Raw genomic sequence first — 22128 nt, forward strand, 5'->3', positions numbered from 1 at the left:
TGATCAGCCTTCAGGCGTGATCGTGGCCCGGAGGCTTTTGCGGGGGGCGCTTGGAGCACGCGAGGGAGAAGAGAGCTAGCGGAAGGTGCAGCGGTATATCTGCGGGCCCCTGGCCATGCGCCCTCGCCCCTCAGTCCAGTTCTCCCCCGCCACCCTGCACCTCCCCCTCGCCCGCACGGGCGCCCTCGCGCGTCCAGCATGCTGGAATCCGTCCAGTCGCAGGGTGCATATCTCATCATCGTCAGCAACGCGGTCGAGATCGTGCTATTCGGTTCGCGCCCTCTTCGTCTCCCGCCCTCCTGCGCTTACGCCTCCCCTCCCGCGTCCACACCCGTCCACAGGCGTATACTCGATGCTCCTTGCGTTCGCCCTCTTGATTCTCATCCCCTTCAAGAGGCCTCTTCCCGTCAACTGGACTATCGTCATCGCCATCCTTGTCCTTTTCATGTTAGCCATGGGTGTGAGTACTTTCCCGTTTACTCCACTATATGCGTGTTTTCTTCCACACCCTGCACTCTGTCCCTCATCCATTTCGCACACAGCGCACGTCTCTCACGACCACGATACGCCATACCGCGTTCACGGTCTGTCTCCACCTCGTCTTCCACTTGCTCTCCGCGCTTACGGCTCCGGCTCCAGAGCGGATTCCCCCTTCCCACTGCCCACGACATGAGCGGCCTAGTGCGTGTCAACGACATCCTTCTCACAGCTCTTGCATTTGTCTCACAAATATTGATGGCCTGTATACCCATTTATTCTACCCTCGGGAATGGCGCAGCTGATACATTGCACAGATCCATCGGTGTTGGGTGGTGTGGGATTTCAATTACGGTGTCGTCGTTGCCCCCTTGGTCCTGTCTGTTGCCGCCATCGGTGTGTCCTTCCCTCCCTCTTCTCGCCAGAAAGCCTTACGTGTTGCAGTGGTCGGCATCGTAGGGTCCGTCGCTTGCCCGTCTCACGTTTCGACTCGCCCTTCATCAAACCATCGACATGCCCTTTGACGCGCCTTCCAGCATATTGTCTCTCCTGGCTTTTCTTCTCATCACCGTCCTCATTGCGTTGCGCCTGAGGAATCACCCTGCCATCTCACGCACCCGATCTTTCGAAACCCTCCTAGTCTCTCTGAGCGGCGCCTGCATTGAAACCGGTGCCCTGCTCGTGGCTGTTCAACTGTTACTCGTCATATTCCTGCTGGTACAGAACCCTGGCCTCCTTCTTGTGGGAAGCATCGCATCCCAGATCTACGTACGTCACCTCTCGCCGTCCTCTGCCGCGCCTGGGCGATTCAGCGGGGCTCACTGCGCCGTGCAACAGGGCATTGGACCGACTATTATGATCATCCATCTTGGTCTCGCCCTTATTCCCCGCGGACGACGGCGAAGCTTCAACCAGTCGACCACCGTTCCGCAGTTCAGTACCCTCATCATCGACACGATATACCCCTTCTCGGAGGCGGACGAGCTGCACATCGAACTCGAAGACGCGCCTTCAAACGGGACCCGTCGCGGTCTCTCAATACGCCCGGTCGTGGCCGGACGGACTTGGACTCGAAGCCGGCCGCATAATCACACAAGCGCAGGTGGCCAACAAGACACTCCGCCACCGGGTGGCAGATCTCGAGACCTTGAGCACTGGATCCGACACCACCGTCAGACAGTCTGGGTTCGGAGCAAGTTCACCAGTCCGCCGGCCCGTGTCCACCGGAGGGACCGAAGCCGCACTGCGTCATCGCCAGCCTGCCAAGACTGATGCGCGGTGATGTTGAGAGTGACACCGGCTGCCTGCGGTGGCGGTTCGCTTGTCAGGACAGGCGAACGAGCGGCGGGAGCCAGGGAACGGACGCAGGTCGGTCAGTCACGGTCATCGTGGCGGAACGGTCGCGAAAAGCGACGGTTAAAAGTCGTCGCTGGCTTGCCGCGGCCGGACGGCGATGGACGTCGTGACGATTAGAGGTCGGAGAAAGATTGGCCGAGGTCTGTCTGTACGGACTGTTTCGGAGGGACCCTTCATGTATCGCTAGCTGGATCCGTGGCCCGCGACATCGTGCACTTGTGTGAAGACTCGTAACCCGGCAGCGACTCCACCCGCGCCCTGTCATGTCGCCTTGAAGCTTGAAGCTTGTAGACGTCGTTGCCGGCGGTGGCGCAACGGTTGGATCATTTAATGTGTCGTCGGCTACCATCCCGCGAGGGAGGCAGCGCTGTGACACCCAACATGAAGGGTGTCCAGGCCATTGTGCCTCGCCGACGCTGCCGAACTAGCAGCGCTGTCAAGGGTTTGGTGCCCGGGGCTCACTCAGTACTCAAGTTTGGTCGGCCGTCGCGCACGCCATCCGGGCGGCGAGCTTCTGAGTGCAAATATGAAGGTCATGTTGCATGGATCAAGGTGATTATCTGCACCAAATTTATATCGAGGATTTCACCTGCACCCACGGGAAGCCACGGCTTGGTAAGCGCGAGTAGACTTGCTCACCGATTTGTATGGCCTCAGTCACTTGGGTGATAGGTCTGTGGCATATATAAAAGGGGCCCGTACGCCTGCTCCTCCACGCTCCTCCGCTGACGGTTCCAGTCTCAACCGTAGGCACAGTCATCCTCGCAGCTTTCTTTCAGCCGGCCCGGTCCGGCCTCATTAAACCATTCGTCTTTTTCGCAGCCCTCTCCAAGGCTTCTGCCCCTTCCCTCCACACGCACGATCGCAACCATGAGCCTGCCCACGACGATGAAGGCGGTCGGGATCTACAAGACCGGCGACTTCGATGTCCTCGAGACGCTCGAGCAGCCCCTCCCACAGGCCACGCCGGGCGATGTTCTCGTGAAGGTGCGCCGTGCTTCAGAGCTCGTCCTGAGTGCAGACCCCGCTCACCGGCACCTCTGCACGATGCGCGGCCGTGCAGATCCACTACACGGGCGTGAACTTCATCGACACCTACTTCCGGTCCGTCTCTGCGTGCCGTTGCGCCACTCGCGGTCTGACTCCTCTTCTGCCGCACGCGCGCGCAGGAAAGGCCTGTATCCCATCAAGCAGTTCCCGCAGATCCTGGGCTCCGAGGGCGCAGGCGAGATCGTCGCGCTGCCCACGGACGAGGCCGTGCTCGCGAGCGAGGAGTACAAGCTCCGCGGCTTCGCGGTCGGCGGCCGCGTCGCGATCGTGCGTCGTCCCCCCTCGTGTTTTCCCCCCGGGCTCGTCTCACGCGCCGCGCGCAGTACGGGATGGGCGCGCTCGCCGAGTACCACAGCGTCCCATGGGACAAGGCGTACCCGCTCCCCGCCGCGGTCTCGACGCGCACCGGCGCCGCGTCGCTCACCCAAGGTCTGTCCCTCCCACGTCCGTCCCCGTCCGCGCTGACGGATCCATCCCCCCCTCCCCCCAGGCCTGACCGCGCTCACGTTCGCCACCGAGGCGTACGACGTGCAGGCGGGCGACACCGTGCTCGTGCACACCGTCGCGGGCGGGCTCGGCCTGCTCCTCGCGCAGCTCGCGAAGGCGCGCGGGGCGACGGTGATCGGGACGACGAGCACGCCGGCGAAGGCGGCGCTCGCGCGCGCGCACGGCGCGGACCACGTCGTGCTGTACACGCAGGAGGACACCGTCGCGCGCGTGCTGGAGCTCACCGGCGGCGCGGGCGTGCACGCGATCTTCGACGGGGTCGGGAAGGACACGTGCGTTTTTCGTTTCTGTTTCCGCTTCCGTCTTCTGTGCGTGTGCGTGTGCGTGAGCTCGAGGCACTGACGCGCGGGGTGCACTGTGCTGCTGCTGCTGCTGCAGGTTCGAGGCGGACTTCAAGATGATCCGCCGCAAGGGCACGATCGTCTCCATCGGGAACGCGTCGGGCGCGGTTCCGCCGTTCCCGCCGCTCAAGCTCGTCGAGAAGAACGTCCGGCTGCTCCGGCCCACGTACGTCCCCCCTCCCCCGCCGGATTCGCGCGGCGTCTCACCCTCAGGCCTCACCGCCGCTCCCAGGCTGAACAACTACATCTACACGCCCGAGGAAGGGCGCACGTACGCCGCGGAGCTCTTCGGCCTCATCGCGGCCGGGACGCTCAAGGTGAACGTGCACGCCGAGTACCCGCTCTCCGCCGAGGGCGTCCGGGAGGCGCAGAAGGACCTCACTGGAGGCAAGACGACGGGGAAGCTGATCGTCAAAGTTGCCGACCCGTGAGCCGGACGTAGATGTGAGATCTGGTGCTGAATATTGAATGCCGGACGAGTTGACCCAAACGCATGTAAGACTAGTATCGATTGAGATGTAGCGACGGATGCTTGCCATGTTCATCTGTGCCATCTTGTTACGAACAAGACTGAGATCAATCTCCACAAACCAGGGTTCCAATAGCTACAGATTGCAGACGAGCATACAAGGCGCCGACTCTCTACACATCGGTCCTAACGTAATGGCTACAGTCAAACGGCAAGCACATCGTACACCGCACGTCGTGAGCATGTCTGCGAACCTGGAGCCGGTCTACCCGCGTCGTCACCCGTCCCCCCGATCATACCGCGTCCTCCCAATCGTCCGGGACATCCACGGGTGTTGCGGGCTCAGGAACGGCGGGGGCGGGAATCGGTGCGAGCACCGTCCGCGGCGCGGGCGCGGAGACGGTCGCCGGGCGGGTCGGCGCGGGGGTCGGCGCAGCCCCCCAAGAACTCGGGGCAGGACTCGCCGGTTGGGACGGGCGCGCGACGACGCTCGTCCAGCCGCGCCCCGCGCCGGACGGTGTCGGGGACGCACGGGCGGGCATCTGGAACGCGGACGAGGGGCGGGAGGCTGCGCGGAGGTCGGCGAGCTTGCCGAGGCCGCTGGGCGTGGCGGCGGCGGAGAGGAGGGGGGCGGGGACGCGCGAGTCGAGGCGGCGGAGGAGCTGGACGGAGCGGTACGGCTCCTGGTCGACCATCTGGGTGTCCAGGCGGTACGCAGTGGCGAGGTCGTGCACGAACTTGCGCTTCTGCTCGGGCATGTGCGGCAGCAGGTGGCTCTTCTTGTCGGAAGACAGGAAGCTAGAAAGATGATCAGTCTATCACGGCAGAGGGACAATGAGAGTGCACGTACTCCGCGAAAGTCTTTTCCACCAGGGTACAGAACTTGCCGTTGGCACGGGCAAAGCTAATGAGATCTTCGCTGTAGGTGACCTGTGCGCTACGGCCTTCTGCCCGCTCTGGGTTGATCCCGAGCGCTTCAGCGAGACGTGCGTTGCGCTTCGCGATCCCACACTCGTTCGAGCACTTCAGCTGTTGACTGCCTTCCCGGCCGGAGTTGCTCGTGACAGATCGACCACAGGGGACAGATTGGCGGATCCGACCACACGGACAAGAGATTGTCACGATGGACCGGCAAGGCTCAGACTCCTCGCACGAAGCAGGAGCGTGACAAGGCAGTGTGCAGGGGTGCTGAGCAGGGAAGCTGCGAGCAATATATCAGCCGGGAGATTCCCAAAGCCGTCGAACCAAGTATAGGACTCACCAGAGCTTACGAGACTTGCCGCAGGTGGTTTGACACGTACCGCACGCGTCTCCGTGGCAGGGACGTTCGCAGTGGTGGAATCCACAGGCTAGCAGCTTTCCGCAGGCGGTACCACACGAAATCTTCTCCTGCGAGCACTTGACATTGTCAACCATCTTCTTGCCGCATGCGCACATCTTGCTTGTGAGATAGACGCACGGCAGGCAGCGCGCCGGGTCTTCGTGACATGCATGCTGAGCCTTGGGGTGACCGCAAGGTGGAGGTGGATGAGTGCACGGATACTTGCATGCAATACGCGTCCCGCACGGAATCGGCGGTTCAAGAGTGGTACGCCCGCAGTGACATATCATCTATCACCAATCGTAAGCAAGGCGCAGCCTAGGAATAGATGGGACAGGCCATACCTCCTCGAACGAACTTCTCAAGCACGGCGGGCACCCGCCCTTGTGGTCGCGTTCTTCGCAGCGATGATTCCCGCAGCTGAGCATCTTCCCACAGATGATGTCGCACTCGTGCCACCCCTCCGGATCCTCGAGGGCGAGGTTGTCCGCACCCGCGCGTTTCTTGCCCTTCTTGTTGGCAGCCGCCAGGGACGCAAGAGGGCAGCAGATGCGACTACACTGGTGGCGGCCGCACGACCTGTGTGCCGTACACGGTCTTTCGCATAGGATCTCCGACTCCGGGCCCGTCTCGCCCCGAGCCCGCGCTCGCGCCTGCGCTTGGGATTCTGAGCACAGGATCTGCGACTTCGTGAGACCGCACCGGCACGGTCGGACGAGGCGGATCGAGCACGGAGGGCAAGGTCCCGTATGGCACTTGGCAGAGCAGACGTGCTCGCAACCGCCGAGGGGTTTCATACAGGTGGACTCGCAAGTTGGGACCGGGTCGGCACAAGAGGCCCGAACGAGTTTGGTTCTCGAGGGGAAGAACGGCGCGGACTCCGGGTTGAGAGGGTGTTTCCCGCAGGGGCAGTGCGTGACAAGTGAAGGCGAGCGGGGACAAGGGGCAGGCGTGATCGAAGGGGGATGGCATGGCTTCTGGCAATGATGAGTGCCGCAGTCGAAGGGCCTGTAGAGCAGAGTCAGGATCGATAAATTTACGAGGAATTGCAACCGCACCTGTTGCAGAGACCCTTGCAGGTATAGCGACCGACCCACTGCTCTACACCCTCCACGGTGGCCACCACGGACTCCTTCTCTTCGCCCTCTCCGCATGCCAGCTCCTGTTCCTCTTTGCCACAATAGCAACGCGCCTTGTCGCGCACCGGGCACGGCGCGCATTTACCGGAATGGCAGACGTCCTGGCAGGGGTGATTCCCGCAGCCGAGCTTGCGCCCGCAGGTTTGTCCGCATGTGAGCTCCGCGGTCGTTGGGCCACCGCGGCGACTGCGTCCCAAGTTGGAGCAGCGGAAGGAAAGTGTTTCCTTGCCGCAGTAGCAGGGCAGCGAGGTGGTAACTTGGCAGGGCGGACAGGGCCCCGGATGACAAGTAAACGGACAGGGATGTCCGCAAGGACGAGCACGCGAACACGGGTTGGCGCACGAGTGCGGGGTTGCGAGCCGTGGAGGTCGAGGATCAGGCGCCGAACCGCAGAAGCACCTGAGCACGGGATGTCAGTATCTATACGCATACAAGGGACCTTTGTCGTTGACAGACTCACCAGTAGCTGCTAGGGATGGCTGTCCGCTTCGACTGGCAGCCTGGGCACCTCCAATCGCCCTGCTTCTCTTCTCCTCTTGCTCTCCATGCGTCCTCGATATCCTTCACGCTCTTTTGCGCCCATTCCCGGATGCATTTGAGGTGGAAGGTTACCCAGCAGCACTGTGTGCCCGTCCCTACACGCGGCTCTTTGGACCCAGCACCCTCCTCGTCTTCGGCCGCCATGGTCGGACTGGAAGGCGAGCAGGACCAGGTGGGTTGCATGGGCGTAATGGGCGCGAAACAGATAAGGCAGTCTTGGTAGGGTGGGGCGCTGAGCTCGGCGATGAGCCTCGAGGTGAGGTCGTCTCCCTTCGGGACCGCATAGCGGTACTTGTCCACGGTCGAGGACTGGTGGACGTGACCGGTCGCGTCGCTGGACCCGCCCTCGGTGAGCTCGCTGTTGAAGTCGCGGCGGCGATTGCGGGGTTTCCGTGGTTCCGCTGCCGAAGAAGCGTCGCCGAGCTCCTTGCCGTTCTGCGTGGGCGTGCCCTGTCCGCTTGGGGGAGTCTTGGAATCTCCTACAGGCTTGCCGCGATGGATCGGATGATGGGGACGGTCGGAGGGTCCAGAGGCAGGACGACCACGGCCTCCGCCTCCACCTCTGCCGCCTCTCCGTCCACCGTTGTGCGACGGACCGCCAGAGGACGGCGTGCCATCTTGGAATGGCGTACTTGCTTGTCCATCCCTCTGTTTCGGGCGGCGAGGCCTGCGCGGCCTGCCCGCACCATCTGCTCTGTCGTTCGGCTCGTGGCTTCCACCCGGGCCCGGCTGGGCGCGGTCGTCAGAAGGCTGGCCGTCGCGGCGAGGCCTCTGGCGCGGCGCGTTGTTTGCGCGGGGCGCAGCGGTGGTGGCGGCCTCTGCAGGGGGCGGCTCTGGCATGCAACACGAGCGCGAGAGTGGTGAATTGGGGGACTGGGAAGCTAGAGTAGGGTTTGTGGAGATGGTGGTAGGGAGGGAAGTTGCGGAGAGTATCGAAGGAAGCGGCGCGACTCGCACTTATGCAAAAACTTGATGAGTTAGCGCCCTGCGACAATGTCGAGCGCGAGATCCGACTCGCGGCCAAGAGTCTGCGACACCGAGTGAGTCAGTCGAGTGTGAGTCGACGTCGGGACCGGAGCTATATGCAGTTGCGTGCACGGTGCAGTGTATCCAGTCAAGCCTTCAACCTTGCTTCAACCGGCATCGATCCACAAGCGCCCAACTCGCGCCGCGGCCCGGTGAGGACCGATGGCGGTATCGTGCTGGCGCTTATTGAAACACCCTCCACGCCGCCTGGCGTCAATCCTCCTAGGCCTCCTCGACCGCGGGCGAGCTTACACCATCCACCGTCCGCAGCCCCCTTTACCTCCTCACGCGCTGCGGCTGTCATCAACCGTCTCTCTTGGTCTCGGCGGGATCTTCAAGTCATGTTTGCGCCGCAAGCATCACCGTGGCTGCAGAATGTCTCTCAGCTCGAGGTGCTCATTACCCGGGCGTGCAACCCGACCATGGGCGAGCCCAATTACGCTGCTCATCTCGAGGTCGCGGACTACATCAACCAAAAGAAGGCAAACACGCACGTTTCCGTTTCCACCCTTGTCCCTGAGCCGAAGGCTAACCATACCTCTCCCGCTCTCTCCTTCTCGTCACCAATTAATGCACTAACGCACCCAACCATGCCGCCTCGACTACCCTCATAACCACCCACCTGTTTCCCTCCCTCCGCGCACCCAGCCCACGAGAAGCGGCGACGACGATCGCCCGGCTCGTGAACCACCGGAACCCTCACATCGCGATGCTCGCGCTCGCGCTCCTCGACACCCTCGTGCAGTCGTGCGGCTACCCCTTCCACCTCCAGATCGCGACCAAGGAGTTCCTCAACGAGCTCGTCCGCCGCTTCCCCGAGCGCCCCCCGCCGTTCCCCGGCCCCGTCATGCAGAAGATCCTCGACCTCATCCACGGCTGGAAGGAGGGCATCTGCGTCGACAGCCGGTGGAAGGACGACTTCGGGAACGTCAGGGACATGCACCGCCTGCTCACCTTCAAGGGCTACCGCTTCCGCGACCAGACGCGCCAGGCGAGCGCGGCCGCGACCGTCGCCTCGGTGAGTCCTCCGTCCGTCACGGGTTGCGCGAGGCGGGACGAGGGGCGGTGGGCTTCTTGGGGAAGATGCTGATTCGGCGCCTGGTGCAGAACATCAAGTCTGCGGATGAACTGGAGGCGGAGGACCGGGAGGCCCAGTCGGCGAAGCTCCAAGAGCTCATTCGAAGAGGGACGCCCCGCGACTTGGCCGCCGCGCAGGAGCTCATGAAGAGCCTCGCCGGCGCGAACCCAGACGCGAAGCCGGACTACAGGACACAGGCGTTGAACGAGTTGAACAAGCTTGAGAGCAAGGTCATCCTCCTTAACGAGATCCTGGACAACGTGGATACCACGAACGGAGAGAAGTTTGCCAAAGGGGACGTGTATGATGTGAGCACTCGTTCCGTTCCATGAATACCGACGCTGATGCCCACGGTGGTCGCAGCAAGTCGCGTCAATACTCCGGGACGCGCGGCCGAAAATCCAGAAGTGGATATCCAGCGCGGAGACGGACGATCCAGAGTCACTCGGTCCGTCATTCTCGTTTCCCTGCACCCCCGCTCTGACCGGCCGTGCGCCTCCTCCGCACAGACACCTACCTGCAGATCAACGACCAGATCAACACCGTCCTGAACCGCTACGAGGCGTACAAGCAGGGCGACTTCTCGGCCGCCGCGAACCCCATCCCGCCCGAGCTCTCGAACGGCGCCGGGTCGAGCCAAGGGGTCTCGCTCATCGACTTCGACGACGCACCCGCACCGACCGCCTCGGCAAGCGGCGGCGGCGGGCTGAACGACCTCGCGGGGCTCTTCGGCTCGAGCGCGCCTGCACCAGCGCAGGCGGTCCCGGCACAGGGCATGATGGGCGGCATGGGCATGGGTATGGGCGGCATGATGGGCATGGGCATGCGGCCACAGCAGCCCCAGGCGATGGGCGCGCAGATGAACATGGGGTTGGGCATGGGCATGGGCATGGGCGGGATGGGGATGGGGATGATGGGCAGCTCAAGTCACCCGTCGACGCCGCAGGCCCCGACGCTCATGAACGGCTCTGGCAGCGCGCCCGTCACGCCGAACCGGACGGGCATGGCGTCGCCCCCGATGGGCATGGGCTCGATCCGCCTCGGGACTCCACAGCTGCAGCCGGGGACGCCGCAGGCGCACACACCGCAGACGGGGATGGGGATGGGGGCGAACATGGGTATGGGCATGGGTATGGGCATGAGCATGCAACATCAGTTCCAGCAGCAGCAGCAGCAGCAGCCATCACAAGGATTCGCGATGCAGGGCTTCCAGCAGCCGATGCAGCCACAGCAACAGCAGCAACCACAAACACAAGCACCCGCGAACGGGCAGCAGGCGCAGGGCAAGGATCCGTTCGCAGACCTCGTCGGACTGTTCTGAGATTCTTGCTATTTATGGGGGTCGTCACTACTGTTACATAGCGTCGGAGCAATGGAGGGATGTAGGTTACGCGGATTGCGGCGGAGCGTCCCGGTTAGATGAATGTGTGCATACAGGGTCGTATGTTCTCGTGTGGGCTCCGGCTTTGTTTGTTCTCACCGTCGGAGCCTCGCCGGGCACTGTGTTCACATCCTCCAAGCTCTGTCTTTCAGGTTGGGCTCTCGGTGTTCGTGAGTAGTCTTGTGTCGACGAAAGCAGATGTGTGCGATGTGTGCACATGTAACACCGCGGACTTGCGAAGAGATCGCAGACAGCGGAGTTGGGTCTAGTTGGGTCTAGCGATCGCTGAGGATGGTTGAGGCCGGTAAGCTGAACGTAGCGAAGGCAAAGAAGCCTGAGAGTCGCTGTACTCGTCGGGAGGGTGGACCTTCCAACACAGTAATATCATCGAGACTTGGCGTCGGTGGTATGGTCGGACTGAGCGCACGGCGGGTGTTAAAATGGGGCGAAACCACGATACGGCGGTGGGTGGGCGTAATATATGTACAGGGCGTACTCGAGCTCGTTTCATTGTCCGCGCGGCGTGCCATCGGGGTATCTGCCTGCCGCACCCGCTCATGTATAGAACTTGCGGTTCGGGTTGGCCCCGAAGACGTCCGCGCGGATCTCGGGCAGCATCTGGAGGCGGAGCGGGAGCAAAACGACGGCGTGAGCGAGGCGGAAGGAGTGGGGGCGAACGGGGGACGTACCCGGTCCTCGAGCAAGCGTAGCCGTTCGTCGAGCGTGTTGTCGAGCGTAATGCGCATGGTGCCGCTGACGAGCTTGACGCCACCGGCACTTCGACGACCAGCCTGAGGTCAGCACCTCGTCCTGCACAGGAAAAGAAAAGGCGAAACGCACATGTCGTCGCTGAGCGAGCCGACCACGGTCACGGAGACAGTACGGCCGCTGATCTCCTTATACTGCGTTGCAGCCCCATCGGACGCACGCTGGACGAGCGCGACGTCCATCTCGCGCGCGTGCACGGTGACGTCGGGCTCGAGGATGTTGAGGAAGCCCTGGACGACGACGCCCTCGAGGAACTGGACGTAGCGGGCCTCGTCCGTGGAGAGAGCTTCGACGGCGGCACGCGCGGTCGAGAAGAGGTCCTGGAGGTGCTCCTCGCGTTGCTGGAGGAGCTTCAGCCGGGACTTGTTCGTGCGCGTCGACTGGGCACTGCAGGCGGGGGTAAGAAGGAGAGGTGCGATGTGATTAGATGCGGATGAGCGGAGGCGGGCGGGGAGGAGTGGGACGGGGGACGCACATCTTCTGCGCGACCTCGGCACCCTTGCGCTTCTTGTCATAGAGCGCGTCGATCGCCTGCTGCTCCGACTTGACGAGCTTGGCCTGGGAGAGGTCCGCGGAGAGGTGAGCCGCACCGTCCGCCCACACCGGCGAGCCTCTGGGGCGCACCTTCTCAATCGCGAACTCCTCGTCCGCCTTGACCTTGATCTCCCGGGCCTTCTCGAGCGCCTCCTGCTTGATGAACGCAACCTGAAGCACAGAGCCCTCGTCAGACGCATCCTTGCCCGCCCGACCGTAGCACAAGCCGCGCTTGCACCCGCGTTCCGACCGGACTAGGGACCCACCATCTTGTTCATTTCGCTGAGGACCTCATCGTCGTTGAGCGGACGGCTCGCCATCTTGAAGTCGCTAGTGGTGGGGCGGTGAAGTGTGAATGGGGGCAAACAGAGAACCTCAGAGAGGAAGGAGCAACAGACGGCTCAAGCTACGGAGCAGGCCGACTGGGTCGTCCCCGATCCGGATGCGACGGCGCGAGTGACGTGCGTGCCGAGGGAAACGTGACTGGTTGTGACCCACTACGTCACCTATCGTGTGCGGGACGTCTGGGGATCGTTTCACGATCGCCTGTCAAAGGTGTCTTTTCTGCCGCCTTTTGCGCGCGTGTGAAAAATGCACTAAAATGGGCAATTTCTCCGGGTGCCGAAACGGGTGCCGAAACGGATCGATAAAGAAACCTTTGGTACCCACTTCTCCTTTTTCTCCCCTGGAAAAATACCTGCAGAAAATGGCACCTTTGACAGGCTTTTTCTACGCGTTTTCGGGCTCTGAAGCCGGGCCTTTGCCCGTCGTGTCTGTCGACTTGACTCCCTCCCCCTGATACGTCGTCGCACTGCATCTGACATCATGGTCTCCGTCAATTTCCCCGACGGCAAAGTTCCGAAGAACGGACAAACCTACGCGATCTGGAGCGGATATCAACTCGACCTCTGCTCTTTCCAGGAGCTCGTCAGTTCGATCCCTGTCTGTCAGCCCCTTCTACCTGTCGGCATTCCCGTGGAAAACGAGTTCGCGGATGAGGGCGGCTCCGACGATGAAGTCCCAATGCCGCCACAGCCGCGTTACAACAACTCGACGCTGGCCTACCTGTATGCGTGGATGGGCTTCAGGAAGACCCTCCCGCCCGCACTCCGGAAACGCTGCCCAGACTCGACGTGTGAGTCGTGAGCCAGCCGTTGTCTATTCCGAACGCCGACCTCTCGCTTAGACAGGTACTTCCCCGGAATGAGGGGCGTCGACTCACCGCCGGAGCAACGACACTCGCACATCTTCTTCCCTTCGCGATGGATTCCATACAGAGGCAGGGCCCAGCTGGAGGAGACGCATCCTGACTAGGCTCGATCATCCAGCCGTTCTCGTCGTGACCTCCTCTAACGGCTGGTCAAACTCGTAGGGGAGCCTCGCAGGAGACCCATAAAAGGCAATCACGTGATGGGGATGCCCTCCCTTCGCTCCACTCCCCCGCCCAAACGGGCTTGTTGGGGTACGCCGCCCTCCCCAAGCCCTGTGCGCGAGCTCGCGCGCGAGCCCCCGCGGTGCGCGCGCGCGGCCGGTCGCGCATAGGCGTCTCGCGGGCCCGTTGTGAACTTGTATCTGCCGCTCCTGCACATGCGAATCTGCGATGCTCAACTTGCTCTCCGGGTGACGGGTCCAGGAGATGTGGCAATCAAATAATGAAACAGCTTAAAGTACAGTAGCTTCTCTGTTAAAATTCAATGTACAATGATCTAGGTACTGTGCGGACAGCCGTGGAATGCGCCGACAGCGGCATGGGCATCCGAAGTGGGTGTGTGAGGTCGACCCTTGTAAACCAGAGACGTTGGGCAGACTCATGGGTGAGGAGCAGTGTTCCCTGGCAGCTCCCGAGATTTCAGAGAGCAGAGAGCTTCCAGATCTGGCTGGAGAGTGGGGTATTGTAAACGCGACACGGGAGAGAGAGTCGAGCATCGCGGGCGACAGACCCGAGACGCCTGTGCGCGACCGGCCGCACGCGCGCGCACCGCGGGGGCTCGCGCGCGAGCTCGCGCACAGGGCTTGGGGAGGGCGGCGTACCCCAACAAGCCCGTTTGGGCGGGGGAGTGGAGCGAAGGGAGGGCATCCCCATCACGTGATTGCCTTTTATGGGTCTCCTGCGAGGCTCCCCTACGAGTTTGACCAGCCGTTAGAGGAGGTCACGACGAGAACGGCTGGATGATCGAGCCTACATCCTGACTACAAGCACGCCATGACGCCCACCCAGAATGAAGAACAAACCCTCGCTGCGATCGTTGAGGCCGTGAAGGAGAGCGGGGGAGAGATCGAGATCGAGCAGTTCGAATGGGCCAGCATGGTGGACTTGGATTACAACTCGGGGTTTGTCACGGTGAGGCTCAAGTACTTCGTTCGTATCACCCTTGACTAAACTACCATTCCTAGATGTGATATCTCATGATGCATTCGCAATGCCCTTGCCCGCATTCCCACCTGTAATAGTATATCTTCTTTCTCGTTGAGTTGTGTTTTGAGTAGCGTCGATGTGGCGTGTCCAGCACATGTACTTTGTAGCAAACGGCACATCAGGAAAAAGCGCACCGCGCGAGAGCCCCGGCCCGGACTCGGGATCGCACGCTTGTTGCCAGTGATGGCCGGGAGAGCGCTCGAGCTCTCGAGCGTAATGACTGATGATATCGAGGTCGCCCGAGCAGCGGCGAGCACCGCGGTGAGCTCGCGAGCACTCCAGAGTTGCAGCGGCTGCTCACTACACCTTGAGAGTCACAGCCGGCTCCTACCGAGCTCTCGCGTGTCTGAGTGACGCCACGAGAGGACATTCGAGACGCCCTCAGCGGACGGGATACCTCAGGGAATTCAGTAAAAATTTTGTGTAGAACATGCAGTCATTGGCTGCACCACTTATATAACATTAACAGAAGAACTCGGTACATTGTACATACATTCGGTGTAACTTGCGTAGCGCGAAGGCACACCAGTGGGAGCTTGCCGCCGTGCGCGAGGAGCACCGGCGGACCACTGTGTTGCTCGAAACTCCCCCACAGAGCTCCGCGCCGCCCAGGTCTTCCTCATCTGTGCCGCGTGCTGACGGTGAGAGGGAGGAACGAAGCTGGCCCTGTCCGCGTGAGGGCTAGGCCGAAGCGTCGTGGATGGTCTGGCGCGTGCGACGCGGTGGTTGAAGTCACATTCTAGGGCATCTATGCCCACAGCCTGTGCTCGATGTGCCGGGGTGGCGTGGGTGAAAGGAGCCTCGCGGTCTACACAAGTATAAGAACGCAAGGTATGCACGTTACCTTGTGTCCTTGCCCTTCGGTCCGAGTCTCCTCTCCACCACCCATTGCTGAATGCGTGTGCCGAACCTCAGGTGGTCGCCGGGTGCTGACGGTCCGAACGCACCTCCACCGGCTGCGCGAGGCTCCCGAGGACGGGGAGAGGGGTAAGAGTCGGGTTCGTGCACATGCTTGCCACAGTCCTCCACGCGTGCGGGGTAGAGGACAACGCGGACGCGCTCCGCCTCGAGCTCCGATGTGCGAATGCGGCCGCGCTCCAGACTCTTGTTCACCTCTTGTTTGAGTTCCGGCGCGGCCCGACGGCCTAAGAGAGGGCTTCGCGCGAGAGGTCTCCATGGGCGCGCAGGAGGTGTTCGACTAGGAAGGAATGAATGGTGAGGGGCCGCGAAAGAGGATGTAAGGAAGCAAGTTCGAGACGGCGCACCTGGTGTTTTGCACGACGAGGCTTGGGTCGCCGTTCCGTCCAACTTCTCGGTGGTCTATGTGAGCGCACAGTTGGAAGGGGTTCAACGAGGCGGAAATAGAGGTGTAGGAGGGCCCGAAAAGAGGAGGCAGGGAAACAAAAAAACAAAGTCAAGACAGCGCACTAGTCAGGGACTATCATGCGCGATACTCTCGTGTTAAAATGGTAGCTACTTCCCACGCACTGACCAGTCGCCCTGCGCGCGGACCTGTTGCGCTCTGCCAGCGCGCCATGGTCTCCATATCTTACTCCTTCGTCGACTCCATGTGCGTGCATCTCTCGCCCGGTTTGCTCACTCTCCCGCATTCTGTGATTGTGAGTGAGTGAGCCTTCTGGCATCTTAGTTCACACGCATCGTCTGACTACCCTTCTCCGCTCACGCCTGTGGCCCTCGAGGGCGGCGCACGTAGGAGTCCCAGGAGTGCTTGGATCACTGGTCCAGTCTGACAAGAGGTGCGTGCACCTGCCGGTGTGGGCTCCAGACATCGCTTTCAACTGCGTCTTCCCCTTCCCTGTGCCCCTCGCGCGCCCAGCACCCGCGTCCTCGTCGTCCGTTCGTCGACTCCCGGCGCGTTCTGCGTCGGCGCGGACCTCGTCGAACGCGCGTCGATGTCCAAGGCGTAGGTCGACCAGTTCCTGCTCGACCTCCGCCGCGCCCTCGGCACGCTTGAAGGCCTGCCCGTGCCCACCCTCGCCACCATCGACGGCCCCGCGCTCGGCGGCGGCCTCGAGCTCGGGCTCGCGTGCGACTTGCGCATCGCAGGTGAACGCCCGTGCTCCCGAGGCTTCGCTTGCGGACAGTCGCTCATCCGTCCACGCCCCAGGACACGCCGTGACGAAGATCGGGCTGCCCGAGGTCAGGCTCGGGATCGTCCCCGGCGCGGGCAGGACACAGCGCCTCACGCGCCTCCTGGGTCTCTCATCTTCGCCGCGCAGGAGGCGCTTGAATACGGTGTGTCCTTTCCCATCCGTGCGCCGTCTGCCGGATCTCATTGTATCTACTATCTGGCAATAGCTTTACAGTCGTACGCGCGCGGTGTACCACTGCTCTTGAAGCCCACTGGGTGGGGAATGTTTGGATAGGGATGATGGTACGTCAAGGCTTTTATAAGCAGTAGGCCCAGACCTGACAATTTTCATGTGTGTTGTGAGACCGTCAAGCTCTCCGTCACTCCACCTCTCCACCTGGCTCTTCTGGAGCCCCGTCTTTCGATGCTGGTGCTTGTGGTTTGCCCTGCGCATTATACTGTCCATTTTATTGTGAGTATTTCCTCTTCTGCTGCGCACACACGGTGCCCACTGATAACTCTCCACGCTCGGCTCTGCGCCCCAGTTCGCCAGCAGGACCGCATTCTCCTCCCCCTTGAGCGCAGTGGTAGCAAGGCCCCTCCCTCGGCACTCCGATTGCCAAGCACCATTGACCGTCTCGCGCCTCTCCGCTCTCGTCTGCAGAGCTTGATGCACTCGCCGTGGCGCGCCCACTGGGTGAGTGGGTGCTTGGTGTGGACCGCGTGGTCCGCCTCGATGACCTCGCCATTGTCGGTTGGCAGACACGGTGGGTTGACACATGTATTGTAGATATAGAGAGCTGGACTGTATTATTACATATACTTGATCAATATATTTTCTTTCGATGCATATCTGGCAGCGGAGAGAAACAGACCCAGGATATGAGCAATATCGGGAGTGCGTCCCATGCCCAAGATGCCTCTCGAGCACTCTCGAGACGAAACTCGAGGCTGCTCCGGAGTGCTCGGCGAGAAGGCGGCTGTGTCTCCCGAGCGCCCGCGAGGCGCCCTGCCAAGCTCGCGTGCCTCGAGAGAAGGGGACTTGTCTCGCCGTGCTCGAACTGCTCTCGAGCCTCGGGAGCACTCCCGAGACAGGTCATTTTTTCCTGATGCAGACTGCCAGTCACAAATTTAATTTCATGAAGCGAGTCGGTACATGAGACTCAGGGCCGTGGAGAGAGGACCAACAATGGGGCTCCTTTACATTGTTGTTTTTTGGCCTATGGGGGATATTACTGCAAGCTGGGACAATAAGTAGACGGAGAAACGGGCAGGGTGCGCGAAGGCCAATCACGAGCGCGTGATTCTAGAGCGCTGCAGTGACTACGAGCCGGGATTACCCTCTCTCTTCCTCACCGCCATCATGTCCTCCTCATCGCCCGCTCCGCGTTCAGCGGGAAAACTGCCGGTGTATCTCGTGGTGCGCTGGTCACCTCCTCTTACGGCGGATGTTTAAAACATACCGCGTCGGGCTATCTCGCTTGCCCTACACAGATAGGGCGGCCAAGCATGCGCATCCGCCCGTTTAGTAGCCGACTCGTCGCGGGTCACGTCATCGTTCGTACACTTCAAGCTTCAGCATCGTCCAGGATTCCCGGAGGAGCGCGGCGCGTCGACGTTTTAATCCGCCTTTGTATGGACCACGCTGAGCTCTAGCTCGCGCATTACTAGGACAGTGTCCGCGATGTGTGCGGGTTCGCGGTCAGCTGCCTTCTTCGAGCTCTCCTACTGTGACGACCCGACAACACGTAGCAACTCAACAACGTCAGCCTCGAGCTCGCCGAGCAGGTGGTCCAGAACGTTGACGGGCCCATCTCCTCCGAACCTGCGCCGGCCAACGCCGGATACTGCTCCGCGAAGCTCTCCCAGCCCGCTTTCGCACCCCGCGAGTCGACGACCTTGTCCCGCCCCTTCGCGATCCTCGTCGACGACGGCTTCGACCGCGCGCAAGTCGACGGCATCCGCGCCGCGCTCAACGCCGGGATGGCACACCACGGGCCGTGTACCCCACGGGCGAGGCCGCGGGCGTCGTCAGGAGCAAGGGCCACCCTGCAGACCGCCACGACGAGGGTTGGTGGAGCACGCTGTTCGACGCGCTCGTCTTCCTGCGCGGCGCGGCGCACTAAGGTGCTTGGGAGACAGACTATCGAATATCGGATGTATCACAGTACCAGGACGGCGTCTTGTCAAATGCCGTGCCTTTGTGTGCGGGTAGCGGCACTGAGACTCCTGATAATACAAGTTGTATCTCGGTCACACGCCCGTCACGATGTAATACCGGTGAGGCCTTCGAATTCCTTTATGATGGCGTCGAGTATGTTTGCCGTAGGACAGCCTGACTGATGTGGCATCATCGCGTCGTGCGAGGGATCTTCGAGCCGCAATCCTTGGAACGGCTATCTACGAGGAGCATCGGTACAAGTGGGGTAAGCCAACAGTAGCGCGACCCGTGATTCTGGCCCAGCCACTGGCAGCAGCTACCCACATCAAGATGCTGCGCAGATCCCAACGTCATGTCGACGGAGATATGCCGCTGTCTTTCATTTGGTCACCCCTGAGCGACACTGGCAGTTGAGACGGGAAGATGCTTCGTGACGCGAACAAGGAAACATGGCGGTGAGTTGGGCTTCCATTGCTTGCTTTGCGATCGCTGAGTATGAACGCGGCTCACCTAGGCTGTGCAACTTCGTGGGCGCGCGAAGGATCGGCAGGCCCTCTGGTGTGCGTTGGGTTCGCACAAGGGTCGTGTCCGTGATTGCATCAAGCCACGAACGTGCGCGGAGGCTTTCAGCCAACCACGACTCCAACAGCGGGCCAATCGACCGCGGCAACGGAGCACTGTGTGTGACTGCGACGCCCTGTACCGCCCGCGTGAGACAGATCTTCTCGTCCGGAATCCCGAAGCGTCGTTGTAGACAGAAGCCATCCGTCGACCGTGGGTGCGCACAGCGAACTTCACTCACGCCGGGGCGACCATCTTTCTGGGAGCTTTTCTGGGAGCCGTTTATAAGGTTTAAAATCCACGTGCGGTCAGAAAAAGCATTTCTATGGGTTTCTATGGGCGAGAGAAAACCTTACTTGCCTTTCTCTCGGCTTTAATGTGGCACTAGAAGATGGTCGCCCGGTGTGTCATCGCAGCATTGCGGGGCCTCGAATCGAACGCCTTTCCGCCGCGCCATCGAGGAGTGTCGCACTTTATCGGGCACATGATTGCTTGCTTGCTGCCGAAGACAGAATGCTGCCATGCTTGCCGGCCAGCTTAGTGTGTACGGGAACGCGAGGCGGCTTCGCGGCGTGGACGCACTCGCGCATGGATCGCGCTTGCAGGCGGCTGATGATCAGGAGCCCAGGAGCCCGTCGTTGGAACTTGGCGAGCGCCCCGAACACGCTGCCAGCTTCCACAGAGGAGGAGGCGGCTGATGTTTTATGCTGGGTGGACGGCCAATGGGCTGCGGCAGCAAGGGCCGGGTTTGCGGATAGGCACCGGGACTATCTCCATCGTCCACAACGCTCACGTCGCTGTGTACTCTTACTAGCCACTGTATACCATCACTATGGGTACACAAAGTACGACAGACAGGATAAACACTGATAGAGACCTGGCAGTGGAGTTCCGGCCTTCAATAATAGATGACCTTCAGGCACCCACGCGCGGAGGCAGTGTTTTGGCGATGGAGTTACATGGCGCCTCCTGGAACTTGTCGAGAGCGAGAGCGTTATGGACCGCTGTGGGCCTTGGTCGGCACACGAGCTGATTGGCCACCGAGTTTGTCGCGACATTCCGGCACAACTGGTTGCGGGTCGGGGGGCGCGCCTTGGCCACACCGCACTGCTTGTCCGCCCCGGTCGTCGCGTCTCGAGCTCGCCACCTGCGGATCGCTTCAACATCGGTCGATGCGTTCTCGCGCAGCCTCAGAAGGCTCGTTCGCCATCTACTGTCGGTCGACAGGTAGCTGTCGCGGTGAGCGGCTGGACGGCTGGCGGGGGGGGAGGACTGAGTGACAAATGATGTCGATGAGGATTCGAGTGATCGTTGGTGGGATCATCGAGACGCTCGCTCGATCACGCTGTTGCCTGTTGCCTGTTGGCTTGCGGCGAGGAGCGTGAGGGCGAGCAATGCACCACGCGACGGGAATGTGGGAAACGCGCTCGCCGCCTCAAAGGGCCAGGGCGCGCTCCCCGTCCGCTGGTTCCCTCCCACTTTCACTTCGTGGCCAACCTTTTTTCTTCGCACATCGCAGGTCGATTGTAACGCTCCTCCTTGTTCTTCTCTTTGCCTTTTCTCCCAGGAGCTTACAGTCACTTACGCAACGCAAGTCCTCAGCATCGCACACACCCCGACTCCCCACGCACCCGTCATGACCGCCAGGCTCGCCCCCGCCCCTCCGTTATGGAAGCCTCTGCTCGCCCGTCCTTGTCCGTTCGCTGCCCCACTGCCCTCCCAGAGAAGGCCGCCATCACCGAGCTCGCGATGACGATCGCCGAGGAGGTCGCCAGCCTCAGCCGTTCCCCCCTCCCGATCGGGATCGACATGCCCCTCAAGCACTCTGGCCTCAACCCCAAGACCCTCTCCCAGTTCCACGCCTGGCTCATGTCTGAGCACGGCTACGATGCATCCTACACCCGCCTCCTCGAGGCCGACACCACCCCGAGGTCCTCGCCACCGACATTCTTGGTGCGTATCCCCCGAGTTTGCCCTCCCCCGCGCACGCGATGCTCACCCCCTACGCCCTCTCCAGCCACGCCGCGCACCCGCCACAGCCGCACCCTGCCCACTCCTCCGGCCAAGGAGGTCGGTTCCGGCTCGTTCGCGAGTCGCCGCGCCCGCCGTGCCCCGCGCGCTCCATGTCCGTCGACGTGACGACCGAGCCCGAAGAGGTCCCCGTCCTCCCGTCCGCTGCCGTCAGGCAGGGCGCCGCCGACCTGGGCATGGCCTCCTACGACTCCTGGGCGGGCAAGAAGACCAGGTGAGTGCGCCTCCCTCTCCTCCCGCCCCCCGTGATCCGCGATTCCGGATCTGCACCGGTCTCCCACATCACTGCCCGCTGCTCGAGCGCTGACCTCCCGTCCTCCCCCAGCCTCATGTATGGCTTGCTCGCGCTCGGCATAGTCGGCTCGCCGCTCTCCCCGCCTGCGCGCGCGCCCACCGCGCTCGCCGCGCTCAAGAGCCCCGCCGTGCCGGCCTCTTTCCAGACCGGCACGCGCATGCGCCCGGTCGCGCCCCTCGAGGACCCGCGCGCGGCGCTCCCGACGCGCACGCCCATCTTCGTGTCCTTCATGGACTCGGTCCGCATGCCCGGCGTCGATCTCGTGCAGTCGCCATGGATCCCGGACCGCAACTACGCGAGCCTGGACGGCGTGCTCGAGGAGCTCACCTTCCCCAGCACGCCCCACAGTTACTAGGAGGCTCACAAGCCCCGCTCACGTTCGCTTCATGATTCACGACGCCTTACGCCCCCGCCCCCGCGAGGTTTTACGCCCGCGCACACCCCCGAGAGTCTGTTGTAGGTTTGGTGATTCGAGCGCATCGTAGACTCGGACCTTCTGGATATGCGGACCTTAATTGCACAAGTGACGTTCTTTTCTCAGCATCCTTCCATTCATTTCTTAGCCTGGCACCGCACCTGCATACC

The 22128-nt window shown here is 62.0% G+C and overlaps 8 protein-coding genes across 8 annotated transcripts; 6 read left to right on the forward strand and 2 right to left on the reverse strand.

The window, feature by feature from the left end:
- Positions 1-198: 198 nt before the first annotated feature.
- Positions 199-1759, forward strand: BXZ73DRAFT_105154 (uncharacterized protein; the record flags this gene model as incomplete). Its single annotated transcript, XM_048016155.1, has 9 exons — positions 199-271; positions 342-460; positions 543-584; positions 640-681; positions 795-873; positions 922-937; positions 1014-1245; positions 1315-1527; positions 1580-1759. The coding sequence occupies 9 exons, from the start codon at positions 199-201 to the stop codon at positions 1757-1759; spliced, it is 996 nt and encodes a 331-aa protein (XP_047874051.1).
- A 944-nt stretch (positions 1760-2703) lies between these two features.
- Positions 2704-4162, forward strand: BXZ73DRAFT_92178 (NAD-P-binding protein; the record flags this gene model as incomplete). The annotated part of the gene is made up of 7 exons (XM_048026272.1): positions 2704-2820; positions 2897-2937; positions 3003-3150; positions 3207-3312; positions 3374-3662; positions 3769-3897; positions 3964-4162. 7 exons carry the CDS (start codon positions 2704-2706, stop codon positions 4160-4162), a joined length of 1029 nt encoding a protein of 342 aa, XP_047874052.1.
- A 331-nt stretch (positions 4163-4493) lies between these two features.
- BXZ73DRAFT_52831 (uncharacterized protein) lies at positions 4494-8040 on the reverse strand (the record flags this gene model as incomplete). The annotated part of the gene is made up of 6 exons (XM_048020880.1): positions 4494-4998; positions 5051-5401; positions 5462-5811; positions 5866-6529; positions 6580-7059; positions 7121-8040. The coding sequence occupies 6 exons, from the start codon at positions 8038-8040 to the stop codon at positions 4494-4496; spliced, it is 3270 nt and encodes a 1089-aa protein (XP_047874053.1).
- A 527-nt stretch (positions 8041-8567) lies between these two features.
- On the forward strand, positions 8568-10625 carry BXZ73DRAFT_105157 (VHS-domain-containing protein; the record flags this gene model as incomplete). Its single annotated transcript, XM_048016156.1, has 5 exons — positions 8568-8785; positions 8875-9244; positions 9334-9612; positions 9668-9752; positions 9814-10625. 5 exons carry the CDS (start codon positions 8568-8570, stop codon positions 10623-10625), a joined length of 1764 nt encoding a protein of 587 aa, XP_047874054.1.
- A 615-nt stretch (positions 10626-11240) lies between these two features.
- BXZ73DRAFT_52833 (ATPase V1/A1 complex subunit E) lies at positions 11241-12307 on the reverse strand (the record flags this gene model as incomplete). Its single annotated transcript, XM_048020881.1, has 6 exons — positions 11241-11303; positions 11375-11462; positions 11526-11840; positions 11929-12011; positions 12078-12158; positions 12254-12307. The coding sequence occupies 6 exons, from the start codon at positions 12305-12307 to the stop codon at positions 11241-11243; spliced, it is 684 nt and encodes a 227-aa protein (XP_047874055.1).
- A 1883-nt stretch (positions 12308-14190) lies between these two features.
- On the forward strand, positions 14191-15552 carry BXZ73DRAFT_105160 (uncharacterized protein; the record flags this gene model as incomplete). The annotated part of the gene is made up of 2 exons (XM_048016157.1): positions 14191-14350; positions 15425-15552. The coding sequence occupies 2 exons, from the start codon at positions 14191-14193 to the stop codon at positions 15550-15552; spliced, it is 288 nt and encodes a 95-aa protein (XP_047874056.1).
- Positions 15553-15938: 386 nt separating this feature from the next.
- BXZ73DRAFT_105161 (ClpP/crotonase-like domain-containing protein) lies at positions 15939-18621 on the forward strand (the record flags this gene model as incomplete). The annotated part of the gene is made up of 6 exons (XM_048016158.1): positions 15939-16022; positions 16150-16260; positions 16332-16470; positions 16532-16659; positions 18248-18497; positions 18551-18621. 6 exons carry the CDS (start codon positions 15939-15941, stop codon positions 18619-18621), a joined length of 783 nt encoding a protein of 260 aa, XP_047874057.1.
- Positions 18622-20885: 2264 nt separating this feature from the next.
- BXZ73DRAFT_80535 (uncharacterized protein) lies at positions 20886-21898 on the forward strand (the record flags this gene model as incomplete). Its single annotated transcript, XM_048023302.1, has 3 exons — positions 20886-21170; positions 21257-21462; positions 21574-21898. 3 exons carry the CDS (start codon positions 20886-20888, stop codon positions 21896-21898), a joined length of 816 nt encoding a protein of 271 aa, XP_047874058.1.
- Positions 21899-22128: the final 230 nt, after the last annotated feature.

This window comes from Epithele typhae, assembly GCF_022376455.1.
Source record: "Epithele typhae strain CBS 203.58 chromosome Unknown BXZ73scaffold_61, whole genome shotgun sequence".
NCBI lineage: Eukaryota > Fungi > Basidiomycota > Agaricomycetes > Polyporales > Epitheliaceae > Epithele > Epithele typhae.